The 21,035-nt window shown below is 38.8% G+C and overlaps 1 protein-coding gene across 1 annotated transcript in view; it reads left to right on the top strand.

The window, feature by feature from the left end:
• Positions 1 to 21,035, top strand: part of COL19A1 (collagen type XIX alpha 1 chain) — a 331,895-nt gene that overhangs the window by 260,131 nt on the left and 50,729 nt on the right. The window contains exons 20-32 of the mRNA XM_054569553.1: positions 4,191 to 4,253; positions 9,787 to 9,822; positions 10,645 to 10,680; positions 10,773 to 10,826; positions 11,484 to 11,537; positions 12,953 to 13,006; positions 13,705 to 13,794; positions 14,590 to 14,634; positions 14,743 to 14,820; positions 17,079 to 17,114; positions 17,221 to 17,265; positions 17,363 to 17,416; positions 18,733 to 18,774. Coding sequence (XP_054425528.1) covers positions 4,191 to 4,253; positions 9,787 to 9,822; positions 10,645 to 10,680; positions 10,773 to 10,826; positions 11,484 to 11,537; positions 12,953 to 13,006; positions 13,705 to 13,794; positions 14,590 to 14,634; positions 14,743 to 14,820; positions 17,079 to 17,114; positions 17,221 to 17,265; positions 17,363 to 17,416; positions 18,733 to 18,774 — 687 coding nt within the window. The remainder of the gene's footprint in view (positions 1 to 4,190; positions 4,254 to 9,786; positions 9,823 to 10,644; positions 10,681 to 10,772; positions 10,827 to 11,483; positions 11,538 to 12,952; positions 13,007 to 13,704; positions 13,795 to 14,589; positions 14,635 to 14,742; positions 14,821 to 17,078; positions 17,115 to 17,220; positions 17,266 to 17,362; positions 17,417 to 18,732; positions 18,775 to 21,035) is intronic.

Here is a 21,035-nt window from a genome sequence, read left to right on the forward strand (position 1 = left end):
GAAATTCTTAAGACCTCAATGATGAGAAATTTGATTCTGTGAAACAGGTGTATTTCAAACTCTAAGGGCCTTTTCTATTGCTCAAAATCTTTTCTAATTGCTTCATAATCTTAAGTGGAATTAGAAAAGCCAGGGCCTGTCTCTCCCTTCCTCCCACCCGAAGGAATAACCTCGAAGAATCTGCAGGGAACTTGATGCAGTACCTGATATAAGTGTACATATGAAATGACTTGTAAGAATTATAATTAGTAGAAGACTCTGCCAATAAATAATATATAAAATAAACTAAAAAAGGTTAAGCATAGCACTTGCTGGAAGGGTGAAATTACCTCTGTCTGATATATATCCACTATTCTGAATCAATATGTTGTTTGTTTTTTAGTTTTCTTCCTTCCTAGAGAGGGTTCACATTCCTTGTTGTTGTTGTTGTCTTTAAGATGTTATTTATTTACTTTTAGAGAGAAGGGAAGGGAGGGAGAAAGAAAGGGAGGGAAGCATTGATGAGCAAGAGAAACATTGATCAGTTGCCTTTCACAAGCCCCCAGTGTAGAACCTGGCCTGCAACCCAGGCATGTGTCTGACTGGGAATAAAACCGCGACCTTTCAGCTTGTGGGATGACCCTCAACCCACTGAGCCACACCAGTCAGGGCAATGCACTGTGGTCTGTTTTTTTTTTTTTTTTTAATTATAATGCTGTTCAAGGATCACCATTGCGAGAATTTAAAGTTTCTTCAGTCTGCTCTCACAGATTTACTTGAGCCTGTGGTAGGCCCCAGTGGCTCTGAACCCTGGCTTCGCATTGGAATCACCCGCAGGGTTTTTCGGAAATATTAGTGTTCAGGCCCCATCCCTAGAGACTCTGATTTGGGGCACCTTCTGGTTGGCCCAGGGTGGGATCCATATCACTGTCAGTCAATAATGCTGCCAATGACCCTAACGGGCAGCCTGGGTTGAGAACCATAGAGTGGTGGAAAGGGCATGGTCTTTGGGGGTAAAAGTTGATTGTGTGATTAATAGCTTTGTCTCCTTGGGAAAAATCACTTTATTTATCTGAGTATCAGTTTCCTCATTTGTAAAATGAGCATAATTGTATGTTGATGGCCGGGTTAAAATCAAATAACATGATGTGAATTTACCGAAAAGCGCAACACCTGACACATATTAAGCCACCACTGAAGATTTCTTCTTTTCTGTCCATCCACTCCAAACTTTCTTTCTTCTCCTGAGATCTCCTATATTTCTTTTTGGCGTCAATAGTAGTTACCATCCTTAACACCTGGTCTTGCTCATCTTTTCCTCTCCCACTGTCATTCTGAAAGAGAAAAGACTCGATGTACATATGTTGTAGAATAAAAGATTTAGCCAGAATTACAATTTCAGCACATAAATGACTTATCACTTCTCAACATGCTGACAGGCAAAACAGAATCACAAAACTAGCCTGCCATTTGGAACCCGGGATTACAATGGCGCACCAGAACAGGCCCAAGCAACAGTGGGATTTACATGAAAATCACTCCTGATTTAGGAGCCCCATCCTGTGTCAAGAGCACTAAGATACAGGGAGAAACGCTAAGGAACACTAGTAGCCATTAGTGGTAAATGGCAATAGAGACCGTGGCATTCGCGTGACCAGTCTAGCAGTATCGGAACGAAGACCTCTGCTCTGCAGCTTGCCGGACACTGACTCAATGCGGTGAAGGAATAATGTATTTGTAAGTTGGTTGAGAAGAACTGCTTCTTCACAGAGACGGTGGAATCAGGTGGCAGAGTACTTAAGGACTCCTGAGAAATTAGCAGGGCTCTTCGGTGGCTGGCTGTCAGAAAAGATAAAGCCACAAAAGCTCCAAGTTTTTTTAAATAGCATCCAAAGTGTCAAATGAAGGGGCAGCATGTGCTGAAGCAAAGTAAATTTATCACTTGTCTTTCAACTCATATCCACAGTGAGAAAGCACTGAACATCCATTTTAAATATGAAAAACAACTCCTCATGTGTCTAAGATTCAGGTGTGAAATGCTTTTGTTTCTAGAATTTTATATGAGGGAATTGGTTCCTACAATTTCTTCTAAACCCAGCCGCACTAATATACCACTCAGAGAGATGGACCAAAGCATTTGTTGGCTCCTTCATCTGTATTCCAGTGGAGACCGACTTACTTCAGCTCAGTGAACATGAGCTGTGAGTGAATATATTCACTCTTCCAACATGTACATCCCCATCCCCTTTGGGATTGGGCAGCTGTGATTTTTGTAGTCATTTCTACAATGAATTCCCTGAATTCTACTTTATTTTTTGCAGATTAGCCTAACTACTAAGCATATTTTTGCTTCACACCTATGCACCTACCAGATAGGTAACAGGGAGGTCACACTGTACACCCTAATGCTCATACAAGGCCAACTGTCTATTTCCTCTTTTAAACCAACAGCAATTGGTTCCTTAAGTGTATCCACCAATTTCTTCCTGTTTTTGCTTTGGATAGCATTTATTATCTCTAGGGGGGAAAAAATGTCTTCTCCTTCAGTAAGTATAAGATTGGTGGTATACTGGATATTTAGATACAAGAAGGAAAAAATAATTATATTAATAAAATCGAGATTAAATTTACAAAATATATTCCACAAATCTAGAAAATTCCTAAATACATGATCCTGTCTATCCATTACATATGGCAGGCTCCTTCTTCCTCTAATCTAAAATCAGAAGACATTGATTTGGATAGAAATGCAGAAATAAGCCAACATTTTTAGTATTGTAATAAATTTGTACTTGAAGTACTTTAGGTAGACTATTGGTTGAGCCTTCAAAATAAACAGATAAACACATCCAAACAAGGGGACAGATATAGAGGTGTTCACTGAAGCCCTGATTATGATAGAGAAAATGTAGTAACAACCCAAATGCCCCTAAATGGGACTTGGATAAGCCCTGGTATGTTGATACTATAATGCTATAATTATATAACATATGATTCAATGATTACAGTGAATAAACTAGATCTGTATGTATCGAGAGAAATGGGTATTAAAAACAACGTTCAGTGAAAAAAACAAGCTGCAGAATGTTATATACAAGATAAATTTATTTATGGAATTAGTTTTAAATATTCAGAATAACATATTGTTTATTATTTCACATATGCAGTAAAAGTGCCTAAATATGGACTAAAGATATGAGTACCAAATTAAGAGAATGGCTCCCTCTGGGACAAGAATAGAGAGAGAAATAAAGGAGATTTCTTCTTTGATTATAATTTTTTTTAATTTTTAAAATTTTGGGTGCCTCAGACATGGAGGTTTGACATAATTCAACTTTATGTTTTCTGTATTCTTTAATTAAAAAAAAATTCCAAGACAGGTAAGAAAGGTATATATATGCACAGAAACGTCACTTTGCAAAAATGCTCTTAAGGTTGGGGAAAAAATTACCTAACTTTTAGTGGCTATATTTATGTGATATACAGTTATGTGATATTACTGGATTTTGATAAACACTGAAAAGTAGCACAGTGTTGAGATTCCTCTGAAGTCTGATTAGTGATATATTCCCTTCCCACAAGTATTATTTCTAAAATTGTATTTTTTCAAAATACTCATTATATGTCGCATACAAATCCCTCATCAGGATCTGAGGCATTTAGACATTTCTCAGCCACTGTTGTCACCACATTGATAAGAATGCCTCCTTTGTCCACAGCCAATCCCTTAAGCGGCAGTGTAAATGCTGAAAACAGCTGAAGAGACTCATTTTTCTTCACAAGTCTCTCTACTCCGCCACCTCCCCCCCACCTAAAAAAGGAAAGAAGTTTTTGAAATAAAATGAGTCTGAATCACTGTGTCAGTTAAATAATCTGATGTCTTTAAGAGCATAAAAAAAATTGGGGGGTGCAGCAGAGCAAAATTACAAATTTTCTCCTTTAGATGTTCTTTCCTTGAAAAATAATCAACTTTTGTTTAGATTAATTTCAAATATAATAAATATTACGTATTTCTAAAAGACCTAAAGGCATTGTGAAGTGCTGACACACGCATTACTATGTAAATAGCCTGACTCATTCAGAACTTGTCTCTTGGAGGATAATAGATAAATTCTATGGTTAGGTGTACAAGCAATTACTCTGGCTCTGAGAGTCACAACAGTACTCCCGTAACCTCGTGCAAAAATCTCTCTTCTGCTTTTTCTTGAAAGGGTGAAACCGGACAACCAGGATTTCCAGGGCCTATTGGCCCGCAAGGTCAAAAAGGAGAATCTGTAAGTATTTTAGCTTTTAGGGCAGAGAAAGAATGTCCAAAAAATAGAATTAAGAATAGTTTTCCCTAGCACTTTGTTCCTCTTCAATAGGCAGACCTCGTGGCCTTGTCTTCCTCTCTCACTAGGCCATCATTTCCTTCTGGACTGTGAATCCCTTTCTAACCATAAGTTCCTGTGTCTTACATTTGTATTCCAAGTACTTATTTGCCTAATTAAATTCCGTGTGCAGTATTTTTAAACTCTTTCAGAGGAACTTAATTTTAACCATACTCCATTTTTTTGTCAGATAATTCATAGATAATAAAGGATATTAAAGTGCTAGTCTTGCTAATGAAGAGGCAGAAGGAGGGTATTTCGTGCTGGGCCAGAGGGTTGGAATAGAGAAGAGGAACAATGGAAAGGATTGAGAGGGACAGCACGATAAATTTTCGAGGTCCTAATTTGCCCAATGTATTTCAGATAATAGGACCGGGGAAGTGTGGCTAATTCAATCACTTACACTGGAGTCTTTGGTGGAACTAGTAACAATTTGATAAAAAATGAACCTGTGAGTTATACCTCCCATCTCTGCCTGTGGAATTTAATGATTGGCAGAATTTATTTCTGTGGGAAAACTTGTACCTGTGTACCGTTTATGACATAAGAAGCTCAATTATCCTACAGGTGGTTCATCATCATTTTTTTCTCCCATCTTTATTGTTTTTGCAATTGTATCTGAATCCACTCAGAATTCCCAGCATGACTTCAGGTCCTTTATCCCAGTTGGACTCATGGGCTACAGTTAATTAAAAAATATCCTTAAAGATCATTGAGATGTCAGAGAACACCCAAAGCACTTTGATTGTTGGAGGCTATTGCTAGCCAAGGGAATTGGGGCACATATGGTGAAAAGCTGTGCTTTTTGCACAAACTCTGATTGGGATCGAACGGTGGGAATTGTTAGGTAATAAAATAGGCATGAAGACTTTTAATTCCCTCTATCCAGGCAGCCTAGATTCCCCTGGTATTCCTTTTACCACAACCTCTCCCCATACTCTACTCACTCCCCTACCACCATCACCAATGTCTAAAAAAGAAAAAAAAAAGGAAAAAAGAAAAGAAAAAATATTTGTCCTGATCTGCCTCACTTCTGTGTACCTTGGTCTCCCTGCCATGGAAGAAAATGAAAGAGCAGGTATTTGAGCAAGTGCTCTATGTGAGGCACTAAGTCTTTTACTTGTAGTAACTCACTTCAGTAAAAAAAAAATGAAGTAGGCTATTATCACTCTCATTGTTCCAATGAGGAAACTGAGGTGCAGAGAGGTTAAGTAACTTGCCCAAATTTATACGACTAATAAGTGTTAGAGCCATGACTCACACTTGGGCTGATTGTAGAACCTGGGGTTTAAAACTCATTAAGCTGCCTTGCTATAACTAAATATTATAGCTAAAATGAATAACAAAATCAGTATATTTAAAGGCTGGGGCTAATTTACACCCCTCCCCCCCAAATTAGAAACATATCTATTTGCTCAAACAACTGCTCTCAGTATACTTTCTGAAGCTATTTTCCTTTCTTGGCTTATATATCAAAGTGGCTTTCAAGCCACTTTTCAATATTATTGAGTCCAGTTACTTCAGTTGCTTTGGTGGTGGGAGTGGGGGGACCCTACAAAGTCCTTCATATTCAAATAGGACCACCTACAGAGATTATATGAATCCTATTACAAAAATAACTGTTTTTTAATGCTGCTGAAAACAAACAAAAACGACCCATGGCAGTCTTCAAATGTATTGGCAAGAACCAGAAATAACAAATGTTCCACCTTTGTTTAAAAAGAAAGTAATATTTGTTAAAAAAAAAAAATCACTTTTACCTCTTTCCTTGACAGGACAAACAAAGGATATTGATTTTTCAGGGATAATGAATGAAGAAGTTCTAAAATGTCTGCATGCCTCTCAGGAATGATTATTAAAAGTATTTAATATTACAAAGCCAAACATTCAGCTTTGTAAATTAGGCATCTTTGGCCATTACAGTAACTTTTCAGGCATCTTTACAATGAATGCCATTACCCAGGTATCCTCAGTCCTCCCAGCGTCAGGGGCCATGGCTTGCCCTTAGTATCCAGGCCAGGCCTCCACATGCTGCAGGAAGTAACACTCTTCAACAGGGTTCCCCAACTGGGGGATTCCAAGAATGTCTGGGAAACTCACGTGTTGTGCACATTCAGTCTGGTGGTTGTCGCCCCTTCCATCTGCCAACTCACGCCCGATGCTCCACACCTGGCACCTCTTCCCAACCCCTAACTGCTTCTCTCGGTCTCCACCGCCTTCCCTCCAAGTTTGAACACTGATACTTCATTTCCATGTGACACATGGCGGAAACGAGATACTCCCAGTGGGTCAGCTAGAACAGTGCTTCTCAACCGCGCCCTTGAATCGCCTGGGCATCCTCCTGAAATGCTGGTTCTAATGCAGTAGGTCTGGGGTGGGGCCTGAGAAGCTGCATTTCTCACAAGCTCCCAAGTGGTGCTCCTGCTGTGGGCCCTTCGATCATGCTTTGAGTAGCAAGGATTGGAGGATTTCACAGCTCCTCAGAGATTCCCCTTGGCTTTCCCTCCTACCACCGACGTTTGGGGGCAGCCTGCATACCCTATTGAGGTGACCTTGAGCCCTACCTGTCTTATACTCAGGTGAACAAGCTTCTTTCAACTCTTCTCCTTGTCACTTCCTTCTTAATCCCTTCATTATCCCATCTTCCATTTACATCTTTGAATGCCTTGCTCCCTGCCCCTCCCCACACCCACGTAAAAGAAGCACTTTTTTTTTTTTTTTTTTTTACATTATTAGGTACAGAAGTTTATCTCTTTGTGGTCTCAACCTGGCTATTCCAGAACAGTATCTAAACTTGACTTTGTATAATAACCAGAAGCTTTAAACAATCCATCCAAAATATTCAGCCAAATTGAATTCTGAACCATTTGTTCTAGATGGCAGTTTGTCCCCCACACTGGACATTTAGATTCGACTAGATGTAAAACATATCAGAGCTTAAATATATGTAAGAGATTATCTGGTTGAATCTCATGATTTTGTAGACAAAGAAGTTCTAAAAGGTAAGTGACTTGACCTAGACAATAGCCATTAGAGCTAGAATGAAACATCAAGTCTCTAGACAAGCAGGCTACTGTTTCTGTTTTGTTTTCACCAGTTACTTTAGTCAATATGGCTTGATAGTGGTTCTAAATGAGCAATGCCATAAGCAGTGTGATATAAGCAGAAACAAGCTGTTAAATAAGCATTGTGCACATTGTTTATATCTAATTAATATCATTTCCTATCTTAAAAATCAAGTAGACTCTGGCCCTGGCTAGTGTAGCTCAGTGGATTGAATACCGGTCTGTGAACCAAAGGTCACCAGTTCAATTCCCAGTCAGGGCACATGCCTAGGGTGCGGGCCAGCTCCCTAGTTGGGGGCATGCAAGAGGCGACCAATTGTTTCTGTTGCATGTCAATATTCCTCTCCCTCTCTTTCTCCCTCCCTTCCCCTCTCCCTGAAAACAAATAAAATATTTTTTAAAAATCAAGTTGATTTTGAAGAATTAAAGCTGAAAGGTAAGAATGTAAATAAAGCCCTGATGTAATGTGTTGAAATTAACCAATAATAAGAGATTTAATGATGTTGGCTAGAAATGTCATATATTAGTCAGAGTAGGTGAGATTACACTAAGCAACAAATTAACCCTGAAATTTCTGTGACTTAACACAAGGAAGGTTCTCTTGCTCATGCAGCATGTCCCTTGAGGTTCTGTTGGGAGGAGTGGGTGTTCTCCACACTATACTACTTACCAGGCTGATTACCACCATGTAGCTGAGCCGTGTGGTATACACAACCTTCATAGCCACCACTGCAGGAAAAGTGAGCCTGGGGGACTATGAATGGGCTTTCACTGCCTCAGCCTGTAAGTACCACATGTCACTTCTGCTTGCATTTCATTGCCCAACCTGACTGCAAGGCACCATGTAACTGTAAGGGAGCCAGGCAATATGGGAGAGAAGGTGAGTCCTGTAGTCCCTAGCTCACAGGACATGAGGTAAAAATCATAGAAGTTCATTAGTAACCATTTATTTCTGATTAGTGACTTGTTTAGGAAAATGGCAATACCTAAAAGAACTTTCGAGAGTAGTCCATGATGGTTCTCACAGTTCTCTTGCAAAAGAAACAATTTTTAAAATGGTTTTTAAACTTATGGTTTTCACCTTATTGTCAGTTCACCTAATTCAAATAATAAGTAAATCAAATTACAAATCAAATCAAATAGACCAAGCAACCAAAGCCTGAGATTGAAGTCAGGCTGCCTGGACTAAATCCTAAACGACTTCTTACTGGCTATGTGCCCTTGGAGAAATTACCTAACTTCTCTCTGCCTCAGTTTCTTCATCTGTAAATGAGTACACTATTAGTACCTACTCCACTGACACATGAAGATTAACTCTGTTAATATGTATAATGTGATTAGAACAGTACTTGATACATTATAAAAATTTAACAAATTCTATTTTTATAATATCTATTATTGTAATATCTGCATAACTTTAAATTCTCTAATTTACTGCCCTGGCTGGTGTGGTTCAGTTGATTGGAGTGTTGGCCTGTAGATGAAGGGTCACAGGTTCAGTTCCTAGTCAGGGCACATGCAGGTTTGATTCCTGGTCCAGGCACATGCTAGAAGGCAACTGATCAACGTGTCTCTCTCACATCACTGTTTCTCTCTCTCAATCCCTTCCTCCCTCTCTGAAAGCAGTGAAAAAAGTGTCCTCGGGTAGGATTTAAAAAGTACATAAGTTCTCTAATTTATTGAACTTTTATTGGGTACCAACAGTGTGCACCAGAGATGCTATGATAGTCAAGATGAATTACATCTGTATATTTTCATGGTTTATAGGCAGGATAAATAGGAAACATAAAGTGAGTAAATGCTATTTTAGGGAAAATAACTTACTCAGAACCTTTCTGAGTCTCTTTCCTCATGCTTGAAATGAGACAATATCTTCCCCACAGCACTGATGTAAGAATAAATGAGATCATGTACATGGCACTTCAGGAACAGAAACTAGAAAGACAAGGGGTGTGTGTGTGTGTGTGTGTGTGTGTGTGTGTGTGTGTGTGTGTGTGTGTGTGTGTATGAGAGAGGGGGAGGAGAGAGGGGAGAGAGAGAGAGAGAGAGATCACCTTCTATGTGAACCATACAAAAGGGAGCTTTGGCCTTGGGCAGCATTTCAATTTGTCAGCCACTCAGGATCCTCAAAATACAATTAGAATGATTAACTTACAGTTCATTGTGGGACGAGGAAGTTTTTTTGTTGTTTTTTTTTACCTAAGTCTCATCAGTTCCCTTTGAGAGGCACAGTCCCCGTGTGACGCTCTGGGTCATTTCCGAGGCCACGGGCAGTGCAGGCCTGTGTCGGCCTGCAGGTGTCCACTCTCATTTTGGAGAGTTTATTTCCAGAAGTGCTTATAACTGATTCTGTTTTCTACCCATTTTCCTAGGGGGGACCTTTTACAAAAGGTGAAAAGGGAGATAAAGTAAGTAGATGTTTTTATCACTGTCTTGGGTTTTCTACTTCATTGATTTCTTTCTTTCTGATTTCTGGTACGCTTACTTTGGAATCTAATAGATTTGACAAAATAAGGTCCCTGAGAATTTTACTTTTTCCTCTGTGATTTTGACTCTTGTTTTGATAAATGAGAAATTTTAAACCTTGTTAAGTTTTATCAGGTGACGACACTTTAACAGGTTTTATAGTGTATATTTTTAAAACCATTGCTATTTGTGATTACACATGAATGTTTTGAAATATACACGCTTAGGATATCTAAAACACAAAATTAAAACACAAAATGCAGTTTTTTCAAAAATTCTGTTAATGAGACAAATTGGATTTATCAAACAGGATAATTTTATCAAAAGAGTCAATAATAAGTCATGGAAAATAATAAAAACAAATTCAGTATAGCCAATATCATTGCTTTTTGTATAGCCTTTAAAATTTTTTTGTTTCTTTATTAAGTATATATACTTGATAGTAGAATCACCATGACATAGCAACTTAACTTCTACTTTTCTTTATCTCCTCATCTGAACTTTTAATTCCCTGAAATATAAGATTAGCCGGTGGCAAATTATAACAGTGTCAGCTAAGTATAAAGTGCAGTGATTGCTAATGGAACATTATTTATTAGCGATAAGTATTTTAAATCATGTTTTTGAAGGAACCCTCCTTGACTCCATAACTTTCACCTTTACTCTATGTAAATTAGTGGAAATGCAAATGGATTCATTATTAGAGATGCTCATCTCCATCTGAATTTAAGCATTCCATATATAGTGATTATTTTTATTTACAGGGAGAACCTGGGATAATAGGATCACAGGGAATAAAGGTAATCTGACATTCTTCAACTGTATCTTCAACCTAATGATAATGTGGAAATTAAAGTAACCGGTTGCCTTTTCTTCTAACCCATATGTTTAGGGTGAACCTGGAGATCCTGGTCCCCCCGGTTTAATAGGAAACCCAGGGCTAAAGGTACATAAGAAATAACGGAAATAAATGAGAAAATAATTTTGGAGTTATAGCCATTTCTCTGTGCTGTGGTGCCACTCATTTTCTTCACAAATGTTCTCAGAGGCTTTATCATGTTTCCATGGTGATTTTTCCCCCATTTGCTGCATGCATTACACACACAGTAACTCTGCCTTTTGGTTCACAATAGGGTTTTTAAACCCTTTTTCAGAACATGCAATAGCATACCTAAAAGCTTCCAGAGAAAATGATGTGAGCTAAATCTAGGACCCTGAACTATATCCTTAAGGTAAACAGGATTCAGGGTTCAATTTCTACGCCAAAATTGTGCATCCCTGAGATGCTTGAGTTCCCCATCCGGGATTCTGGGGGAGTGTCCCAAGAAAGGCCCGCTGTTGGGAGGTGCAGGAGAGATTAAGGCGATGTGCTCCTGCCAGGTAAGGCAAGTTATCCAGGCCTCACCTGCCAACGAGGACAGACCCACTTAAATGAGAAGATCTTGAAACTATCTTTGTAAGCACACAGCACATGTCGGTATTATACAGACAAGGCTGGGTGGTAGAAAGTTGACCTTTGTACAAAGAGAGGTCACAGCATGTTTTACATATATTCAGTTACAATTTTTAGTCAAGTTAAAATACATATCACCTTCTATTTTAGGGTCATCAAGGACCTGCAGGATCTATGGGACCCAGAGGACCCCCAGGAGATATTGTATGTATAGTAGATACAAGAGTCTTTGATATTTGAAAATTAAGTTGAAACTGAGACATGTTTTAAAGAATGTCAACATCTGTTCATGTAGCTGAGTTATGCTACATTTTCCAAAGACACAGGTCATCATCTCTAGCAGTAAAACTGATCACACCTAACATCAGGGGCTTTTGGGAAGTCTAGGAGCTTCATCTATTCATGTGAAATCCTTGTGAATATCAGTAGTCTAATAAATTGGTCTTTAGGACACAAGTTAACTAAACTATCATTTGGACATGCTTGTCAGTGATGTGCCAATAATAAAGGAGATGGGAAACATTGAAAGAAATAAGGAAAACCAAAAGAGAAAGCAAGCATTTCCATTATGCATGGCTTTTGGTTCAATTTTCCATCAAAAAAAAAAGAGAGAGGGAGAACTCTTCAAAAAAGCAAACAAACAAATGAAAACATTACCAAAACTTCTGTTGTTGTTTTCTTGAGAGAGCCTCCAAAAAAAGCAAGTCTTTTGTCTGAAAATATTTTTTTGATGCAATTGGAAAAAGGCCTTCAGGTTGCATTAAAATCTAGATTTAGTGGACTCTCTCTCTCTGTTACACACACACACACACACACACACACACACACACACACCCTCCCTAGCCTTCTGACACCTTGGGTGCTAAGACACACCATCCGTCCTCACTTGAGTAAAACAAGAAAAATTCTTGACCATATCTTCTTGGAAACTGATCTCTGTTTGGCCACAATTTCTGTGCCCTATAGACAAGTACTCCAACCTCTCCTTTTGCCATCATCTTGGAGAGAGCCCCCTGACCTCTTGCTCTATTCTCCATGCTCCAGAGGTCTATCTTTCAGCTCAGTTTGTTCTGCTTGGTACTTTGAACATTCAGTTCATAAAGCTAAGCTTTTTGTTGCTCCCCCAAGCCAGCTAATGAACCATCCCAGATGTACCTAGTGAGGAGCTCTTACGAAAAGAGAAGAACTGCTGGTGGCACAGACGGAGCCACAGGATGTCCATGAAGTTAGATGAAGTGATAGTGGCTGGAGCTTAAAAAGAGAACGAAATCAAAAGGGAAAGAGCCCCTGCTGCTAGAATATTGTAAAAGCATGTTTTACTTTTTAACCCAATGTCTTTCTGAACCATCATCATCCCACCCCTTCTTTGCATATAATGGATGAGGCCTTTGGTTCAGTTCTCCCTTATTTTCTTTCTCATTCCATCTGATTACTCCCCTTGAAACAACAAGCCACAGACTTTCCCTAAAGTTTTTCCCTCTCTGACAGGCCAAAATCAACCTATGTCCACATACTTTATATGTTAAATTCTGTTCTCCTGACAAAGACTTACAGACAGAAATGTTATTATAATAGAAGATGTTCTAATTGCTCTTTCCTTGTAATTCTGTATCATCTAGGGATTGCCAGGAGAACATGGTATCCCGGGAAAACAAGGCATTAAAGGTGAAAAGGTATAGCTTCCATTTGACTCATTGTGTATATTAAGGAGCGAGACAGGAGGAAGAAACAGGGGATCGAAGGGCACTGGGGGAGTGGAAGAGGAGAACTAGGCGGTTAGGGTTGTGCAGGGTAGACACGGTCACATAAACCGCAGCATGAACGCTGCCCCCTGAGTTGGGTATCTGTGGCAGCCCTGGCTCTGGCCTAAAAACACAATAGAAGAAAATGAACTCACTTAGAGACAAAGATCTCAGGACTCAGAAGGTCTGTTTCAGGCTCAGCTGCTGACTCTGGTATAGACATAAGAAGCCTCAGTCTTTCAGGACCTGTTTCTTGATGTCTACATGGGAATAGTATATTAACGTTAAATCATTCCTGGGGAATAACTTAAAGAAAATATAAAGATCAGCTAAAGAGCTTTATGCATAAATGCCTTTATTGTACTTATGTTTATGCACATGCATATGTCATGATACCACTGAATTTATTGTTAACGCAACTCACTGCAAAATCCAAAGGCGTGTAAGATAACTACAACAGTGCCTGGCATGAGTGAGGCACTTAGTAAATACTGTTGAATGAGTGAATGAATGAGAGAATGAAGTTTCACTGGCTATAATGGCAACTTAAAACAATGGAAACTACTACCTCCATGCCTAGCACCCTGAACTTGAGCAATTAAATAAGAATCTTACTGTGTTTTCCTCAGGGAGATCCAGGCGGGATTATAGGCCCTCCTGGGCTTCCAGGTCCAAAAGGTGAGACTGGTCCACCAGGGAAAAGCCTGCCAGGAGAACCAGTAAGTGCCAGCCCTTTTACTAATATTTCCCTTGAAAGATTGTTCATTATCATTTGTATGTTCCCAGTTTCATATCACAAGTATAGGAACATGTTTAGGTCTGCAGAAAAATAAATATTCATCTTATTCTTCAGTAAGATTCTCCAATCTCTATAAGTTTCATACAGGCAAAGAGGCCTGTCTTCTGAAGAATATGCACATACACACACCATTTTACAGCCAATTTTGGAAGATTCACAGGCTCCCTCTGCAGAAGACATAGATTCTTTAGGGACCTATGGAGCAAAGTAAGGAACACTAGTTTTAACCTGTACACCTCCCTAGGACACTATGTTAAAACAGAAGAAATGCCTTAAATTTTCTTTCTAGGGCCTCTGCAGGTATGACCATCGGTGATCATTTGAAGAAAATGTCCTTGAACTTATAGTTCCCCTGGACTACAATCCAGGCTGTTTCCAGGACATAGAGAGCTGATCGGCTAGAAAAATGTAAACAACCAATATACCTATTTTATATGCATTTTCTCATCTCCTTTGACCTTTTATATCAATTAATAATAATACATAGTTCTCAGTGTCAGGTGCCTTAAAGATGAAAACATGTTTTAATGTAACTATACAAAACCCATAACCTAGAGAAATTTGTATTCCTTGTTGGCTATTCTTTTATAGAAGAAGGTTTATTCAAGAAAGGTGAAGGGAAATAAAATACTTTTGAATTGTGATTTCTAAAATGTTTTTAACCGTTTTAGAAAAAAAGAAATGTACTCACATCTTTTTTTTTTTTTTTTTTGAGGGATTAGATGGAAATCCTGGAGCACCTGGTCCACGTGGACCAAAGGTATAAAAATATCATAGATTATTTTTAAAGAATTAGTAATTAATAAAATACAGGTAGCCAAGTTACATCCTTTGAGCCTTGCACTAACAGAAGCATCTCACTTGACAGGGCGAAAGAGGACTGCCAGGCGTCCGTGGTTCCCCGGGCGACACAGGCCCACCGGGGGCGGGGGTTCCTGGCCGAATGGTACGTGAAATTCTGTGGAGTTTTTGAAACCCTGTTGATTCCGATATTGTGAAATAAAATCTAGTGGCAGATTTGAAAAGGAGAAAAGAATTAAATGGGCTGACAAGGAAATACCAATAAATGCTAGTCAGAGGAAGAGAATGAAACGGCACTAAGGCCACATCACTATGTACAGAGTGGGTACTCACTGTGCCTTGACTTACAGATTCTTATCACACAACCACTGATTCTGGAATCGAAGTGATTTAGCCTTTTGTTTCTCCGTTCTATATATTAAAAAAGTCCCAGTGAATGTTTACTAGATTATAAGAATACCTAATATTAGGATATTATAAAGTACTCTTTTTTTTAACTAAAAGAAAATAAAAAGTTAAAATTTAAAGTGAATAGAGTGTATAGGAATGGGATAGTAAAAATCTCTAAGTATTATCTTAAAGAAGAAAGAATAGATGTTGTTTTAATAGTTAAGACAAAGAATAGACAGGTTTTTTGACCTGTTTTAGCTCAAAGGACAGTGCCTGATGATAATGACCACTGTATACATTCTTGTTGACTAAACAGGAATAAGCAATAAAGCTTTTTATTTGCTACTAAAAAACATAAAGATTCTGGAACAATAAAAGTGGAAAGACATGCTTTCTTTAATGACATTAATTTTGGGAAATTGGTCTTTCAATGAGTTACCGTGGGAGTTAAAAGAAAGTGTACATAGTGAACAACTATGGTTTGTGTGACTGGTGTTTGATTTTCCAGAGCAAGAATATAAAAGGCCATTAGTGGTGGGAAATTAAACAAAATTTTAAAAAGTTGACTGAAAAATTATTAGGGAGGGGAGTAAATTGAAGCAAAAAATAAAAATAATAACAGTATAAATAGAAAGGGAGTAAAAGTAGCTTTGACAATAATTACAATGATGTGACTATTTATTTTTAAAAATAAGAGGAAATATATGTGAGCAGTTACTGAAACCAGCTGTGGAGAAACCAGCTCTTTACTTACTTAGGTTGTCAATTCCTCATTCAGTGGTCCATGGTTATACATGGTCTGTCCAGAAAGTATCCAGCAATGCGTTATGAAAAATAGAAACATTTATTGAAGAAGATACATGATATAAGAATCATTGTACATAGGACAATGACACCTCAGTCCCCTTCAAAGTCCCCTCAGATACCTTGGGACCTCACACAGTTCTCCCAGTCACCATCAGCTGCCTCATTTTATTTTCCTGAATCTCATCAATGGTCTGAAATCTCTTCCCTTTCAAAGGTGATTTTAGTTTTGGGCAAAGCCAGAAGTCACAGGGTGCCAAACCTGGGCTATAGGTGGGTTGAGTCTCCTGGGTGATTTGATGTTTTACCAAAAAAGTCTGTATGAGACATGATACACAAGTGAGCATGTTGTCATGAAGAAGCTGCCAATCACCAGTTGCCCATAGCTGCAGCCCTCTATCATCTGCATAGTTTCCACAAAGGAATATTCAAGCTTAATGCAAAATTTGATGCAGATTCATTGACCAATCATTTTGAATACAACAACCACACAGTATACACACTCATTCAATGGTGTCTACCACCCCCACTGACCAGTACAGTGAAGTCGTCATTGTTCACATAAACACATTCCAGTCCACTCTTCTTGGCTGCCAGGTTACATCGATGTCACACAAACCATTCTCATTCTTCTAACAATGGTTAGACTTTTTCCAGACAGACCTCATATATTAGGGTTAGAGCTATTATCATTAGGGTCACTGATAATCACCCAGCCTCATTCTAGTTACACCAAATTCCAACTTGCTGAGGTAGGAACAAACAACTGATTAGTCTTTTAGTTCCTACTCCTGTCACTGAACACTGGTTCTGGAAATTTCTTCAAACAGAAATGACACAAAGTAGAAAGCAAAAGGGGAAGAAAATCCTGATCTGGTTATGCTGCGGGCAGTCAGTTTCTGAATAAATAGAATTTCAATGCATTTTTTTTGTGCATTTGTGAAGATACAAGGGACAGATGATGGTACTGAGAGAGACATCCCAGGTGCCTAAGCAAAATCATGTTGATGTTTCTGGCAACAGGCATCTAGTTAAGTGTTTACCTATCACCCTGGAGTCTTGGCTGACTGTGCAGAGTTTTCAGAATGTGCACAGTGGCAAGCCCTGTTGCTCCACTAAGTAAATTGCAATACTTAGCCCCTTAGCCCACTTGGATAATTTATGGACATTCCTGGAAGAATTCTGATTATTGGATCTCATTCTACTTAGGGCCCCCAAGGACCAACTGGAGAGCCAGGTATTCAGGTAAGCTACTTAACCAAGTTGTTTGGCACAGCAAACCCAGCTTGCTACTTGGGGGAAATTACTGAAAGATTGGCCTCATAAGTAACTATTTCCCCCTCTTCTCCAGGGTCCTCGAGGTCTCCCTGGATTGCCAGGAACTCCAGGGAATAATGTAAGGACAGTCTTGCACCTACTCCTCCCACCATACCTGTCTTAACCTGCCCCTGAGCCACTGTGCCAAGGTATGAACATGATGTTTCTGTTTTCAGGGAGCTCCAGGGAAGGATGGAAAGCCAGGTCTTCCAGGCCCCCCAGGTGACCCGGTATGTTGACAGACTGCCTGATTTATGTATCCTTAATACACCCAGAAGCCAAACAGCCTACCAAGCAAGTTTTGCTGTCCAAACTAATTAGAATGCTCAGTGACTGCTTGGTGATTTTGTTTGTCCCCATTATTTTGTAGAGGGGAAAAAAAATTCAAGCTGTGTCAGCATTTTTGCGTGTGTGATGAATACTTATTTCCTAAGGGTATAATTCAGCTGTACAATTTTGCCCCAGGCTGAGCCTTGGCATATAATGTCTCAATCCTATGGAAAATTGAGTTAAAATATATAGCCACAATTTCTATTCTTTCTAATGCTAGCAACTAAATGAATTTCATTTCTCTAAATAGAAGTTTGCAGGTAAGTTACTTACAATATGGTACAGATCTATTGATTCTGTGGTTTTAAAATGATGAAATGATTAAATTACAAAAAGTGGCTTGAATCATCTCTTACAAAATGAGTTCAGTCACTAAATGTGTGTTCCAAAGTTTTATTTTAGGTTAAACCTTTCTTTGCATGACAATGAAATCCCTTTAAATAGCCTCAGAAACAGCAGCTATAATTTGAGAGGCCATATGGTACATGACATTGTATTAAGAGTTTTGTAGAATAAAATCCAAGTCTGGCCTCTCATTTCTAAGCCTCACGAATCCTTCTACCCAACGCTGGCTGAGCCTCATGTGGCTTTATAAGCTATGTGCAGAGGCATATTTCGTCCATACTTTAACTCCACCTCTGAGTGAATCATGGTGCATCATCTGAGATTCTTGTAAAGTGTTATTTGGGTTTACAGTGCCTCTTTGAAAGGGCCGTTTAAGATATGAGGCCGCAACACTGCCAGAATTCCCTCAGTATCTGTCTTGCCCATCACTTAAACCATCTACAGGCCCTTTTGAACTTTAGAGGGAAAGAACTTTAAGGCAAACTCATCCAGTAATTTTCATATTTCTCAACAGCCTGATAATTTGCCAGACAAAGAAGAGGGGTTTTTTAAAAATAAATGATTTACCTTTATGCATTATTTAAAACTAACAATAAATTTCTCTCAGCCTTTTGTCTAAGAGCAGGTGTAAAACCAATAGCAAGTGTAAAACCAGTAATATATTAGGGTTGGTATAAAGGCTGCTTGCCATGGTCATGAAAATGTAAAATAGAGAGGCAGAATCAAAGCAATAATATGCATGTATTTGGGTGTTCATAGTAGAGGAATAATGAGTGTTTCTCAAAAATGTCTACATTGTGTTGTATATTTGTATTGTATTGGGTGCCTCTATATGTACAAATATATGTATTTGTTTCTGTCTCACCCACAGATTGCACTTCCTCTTCTGGGAGACATCGGTGTTTTGCTCAAGGTACTTTGTTGCTATATAAGAAATTACATGTTAATTTCCAAGAAAACCAGAAAGGAAATCTATACCAGAAATTGAGTTAATTGCTTAGCCTGAACTAAAATTCAATTTTTAAATGGCAGAACATATAAAAGATAGAAAAAACCCCACATATTTCTATGTACCTTGAGCTCTCTGCACTAATCCCTCTCCTCTCTCTCACTGCCACCATCTCACCGTGGGTGTAGAAGGGCGGGGAAGGGGAGGGATAGTAGCTCTCAACTGAGCTACAGGGAAGAATGATGTCACTGACACCCTTGAGTAGCTCATTCTCTCCTCTCCTAAGGGCTGTTTCCTCACCCTGGCTCACCGCCGAGAACCCTTGCCCTTCTCCCCGTCTCTGCCCTCGGTCTGTCCAGAACGAGGACGAAAACCAAGTGCTGCTCAATAAACAGCCAGCTTGCGAGGCTGAGGTTTGATGTCATGGGATTTCGCAGAGCTCTGAAACCCCAAAGCCAACAATTGCCCTAACACCCATTACTCTATTAAGTAAAGAAATATGTCTACCTATTTCTAACTCATAGAAAATAAATCTCGCGACCATTTTTTTCCTCTAATACTTCCCTGTGTAAAACAGGTGGAGGGAGAACGATAATGGGACCCCCGTAATGCTGTGTATCGGTGTGTTTCTTTGTGGTACGGCTAAGACTGAGTGAGCCCAGAGGAAAATCTGTCTCCTTACGTTATGTTCAAATCGTATATACTTTATCCGTCTGTGTATGAATGGAGAGCGTATACATGTATACAGACAAATACGCACACATATATTTAGACTATATGTGTGTATAAGTGATTTATTTTATATTCCTAGCATCTGCCCAATGTTTTGCACAATATGACTTACATAATAGCGGGCAGGCAGGAATATTTGTTAAATTCAAAAGACTCAGGCATTCTAGTATATGTTTTTGTTAGGTGATTAAAATTTTGAGAATAGATATATAAATGTAAATGTGAATATGAATATATAAAAATATAAAAGTTTTTAAGACCTTCAAACCAATAGTTTCTTATAAGTCACAAAAGAATATTTATGGAAATTTCAGGAAGATCCTGTATTTAGTGAGTTACAGTTACACACCGGGCAACATGCTGCTTTACTCATAGCATCTCACTTAATTTCACAACAATCCCATGCGTTAGGGCTGCGGTAGTGTCCCTGTTCTGCAGCTGAGAGACTGAAGTTCCAAGCAGTTAATTAAGTAGCTTACCCTGAGTCACACAGCTAGCATGTGTAACATTAACACAGGAATATAGGTCCTCTGACACTGTCTTAGGTTCTTTTCAAGACCAGTAATGTAAATAGCAGAATTGTAAGTCTTATAACATTCCAGAATACCATTTTTTAAGGATCAAAAATCTATACACCTAAGCAGAAATGAATATCCCGATAGAATATAGGGAGGCTCACAGAATAGACAAAACGACCATGAATAGGCTCTGACGAGAAAAGGGGACAGGGCTCCGTGGGTCTCAGAAGCCGACGGTTTCATCAGGGCAGCCTCCCCGTAATAAAGGTTCTCTGCCGATGTTCCGCTCCCGGCATCTCAGCTGAGAGTCTGAGACCCAGGAGAGCTGAGTGGCGAGAGGTGGGCAGGACTTCTTGACTGATAGTCCCAGCAAACTATCTTCCATAGAGTAGGGAAACATGTAGTTCCCCAAGGCAAAATCTAATACAGGAATTTAGATTGGGGATTGGATCCATTAGGCCAACTTAATAATGCCTTTTTTAAACCTGATCCTGTTACCTAACAGATTAACTCTCCTCATCTGTCTTGAATCTTTAGCAAACTTGATCATCTTGCTTTCTGTTTTCAAAAATATCTTTGATGAAAGTATTGAAAAAAACTTAAATAATTCCAGACCTCAAAGATACCCATCAAAGACCATCCTGGAGGTTCATCTGTGTATCATTCCCTCTGTGAATGAGATTATGTATCTACTATTAATTGGTGCATCCTTATTCTCTTCATAAGGAAATTTTAAGAAATTTTTTCAAGAAGCTTAATGAAGTCTAGTTTCCCTTAGTTTACCATTCTGGTAACCCTAAACTAAAAAAAATAAAATAAAAAATGAGGTCAGTTTGAAATGACTCTTAGAAATGACTCATAATGATTACCATTTTTTATATTTTATTAAAATAATTGATTAGCCTGTTCTAAAATGTTACTGTATATTGATATGCCAAGGTTTTGCTCTGTATTGATATGCCATACTTACATGTA

The sequence above is a fragment of the Pteronotus mesoamericanus genome, unplaced genomic scaffold, assembly GCF_021234165.1.
Source record: "Pteronotus mesoamericanus isolate MK-2021 breed Mesoamerican mustached bat unplaced genomic scaffold, CSHL_Meso_final contig_20, whole genome shotgun sequence".
Taxonomy (NCBI): domain Eukaryota; kingdom Metazoa; phylum Chordata; class Mammalia; order Chiroptera; family Mormoopidae; genus Pteronotus; species Pteronotus mesoamericanus.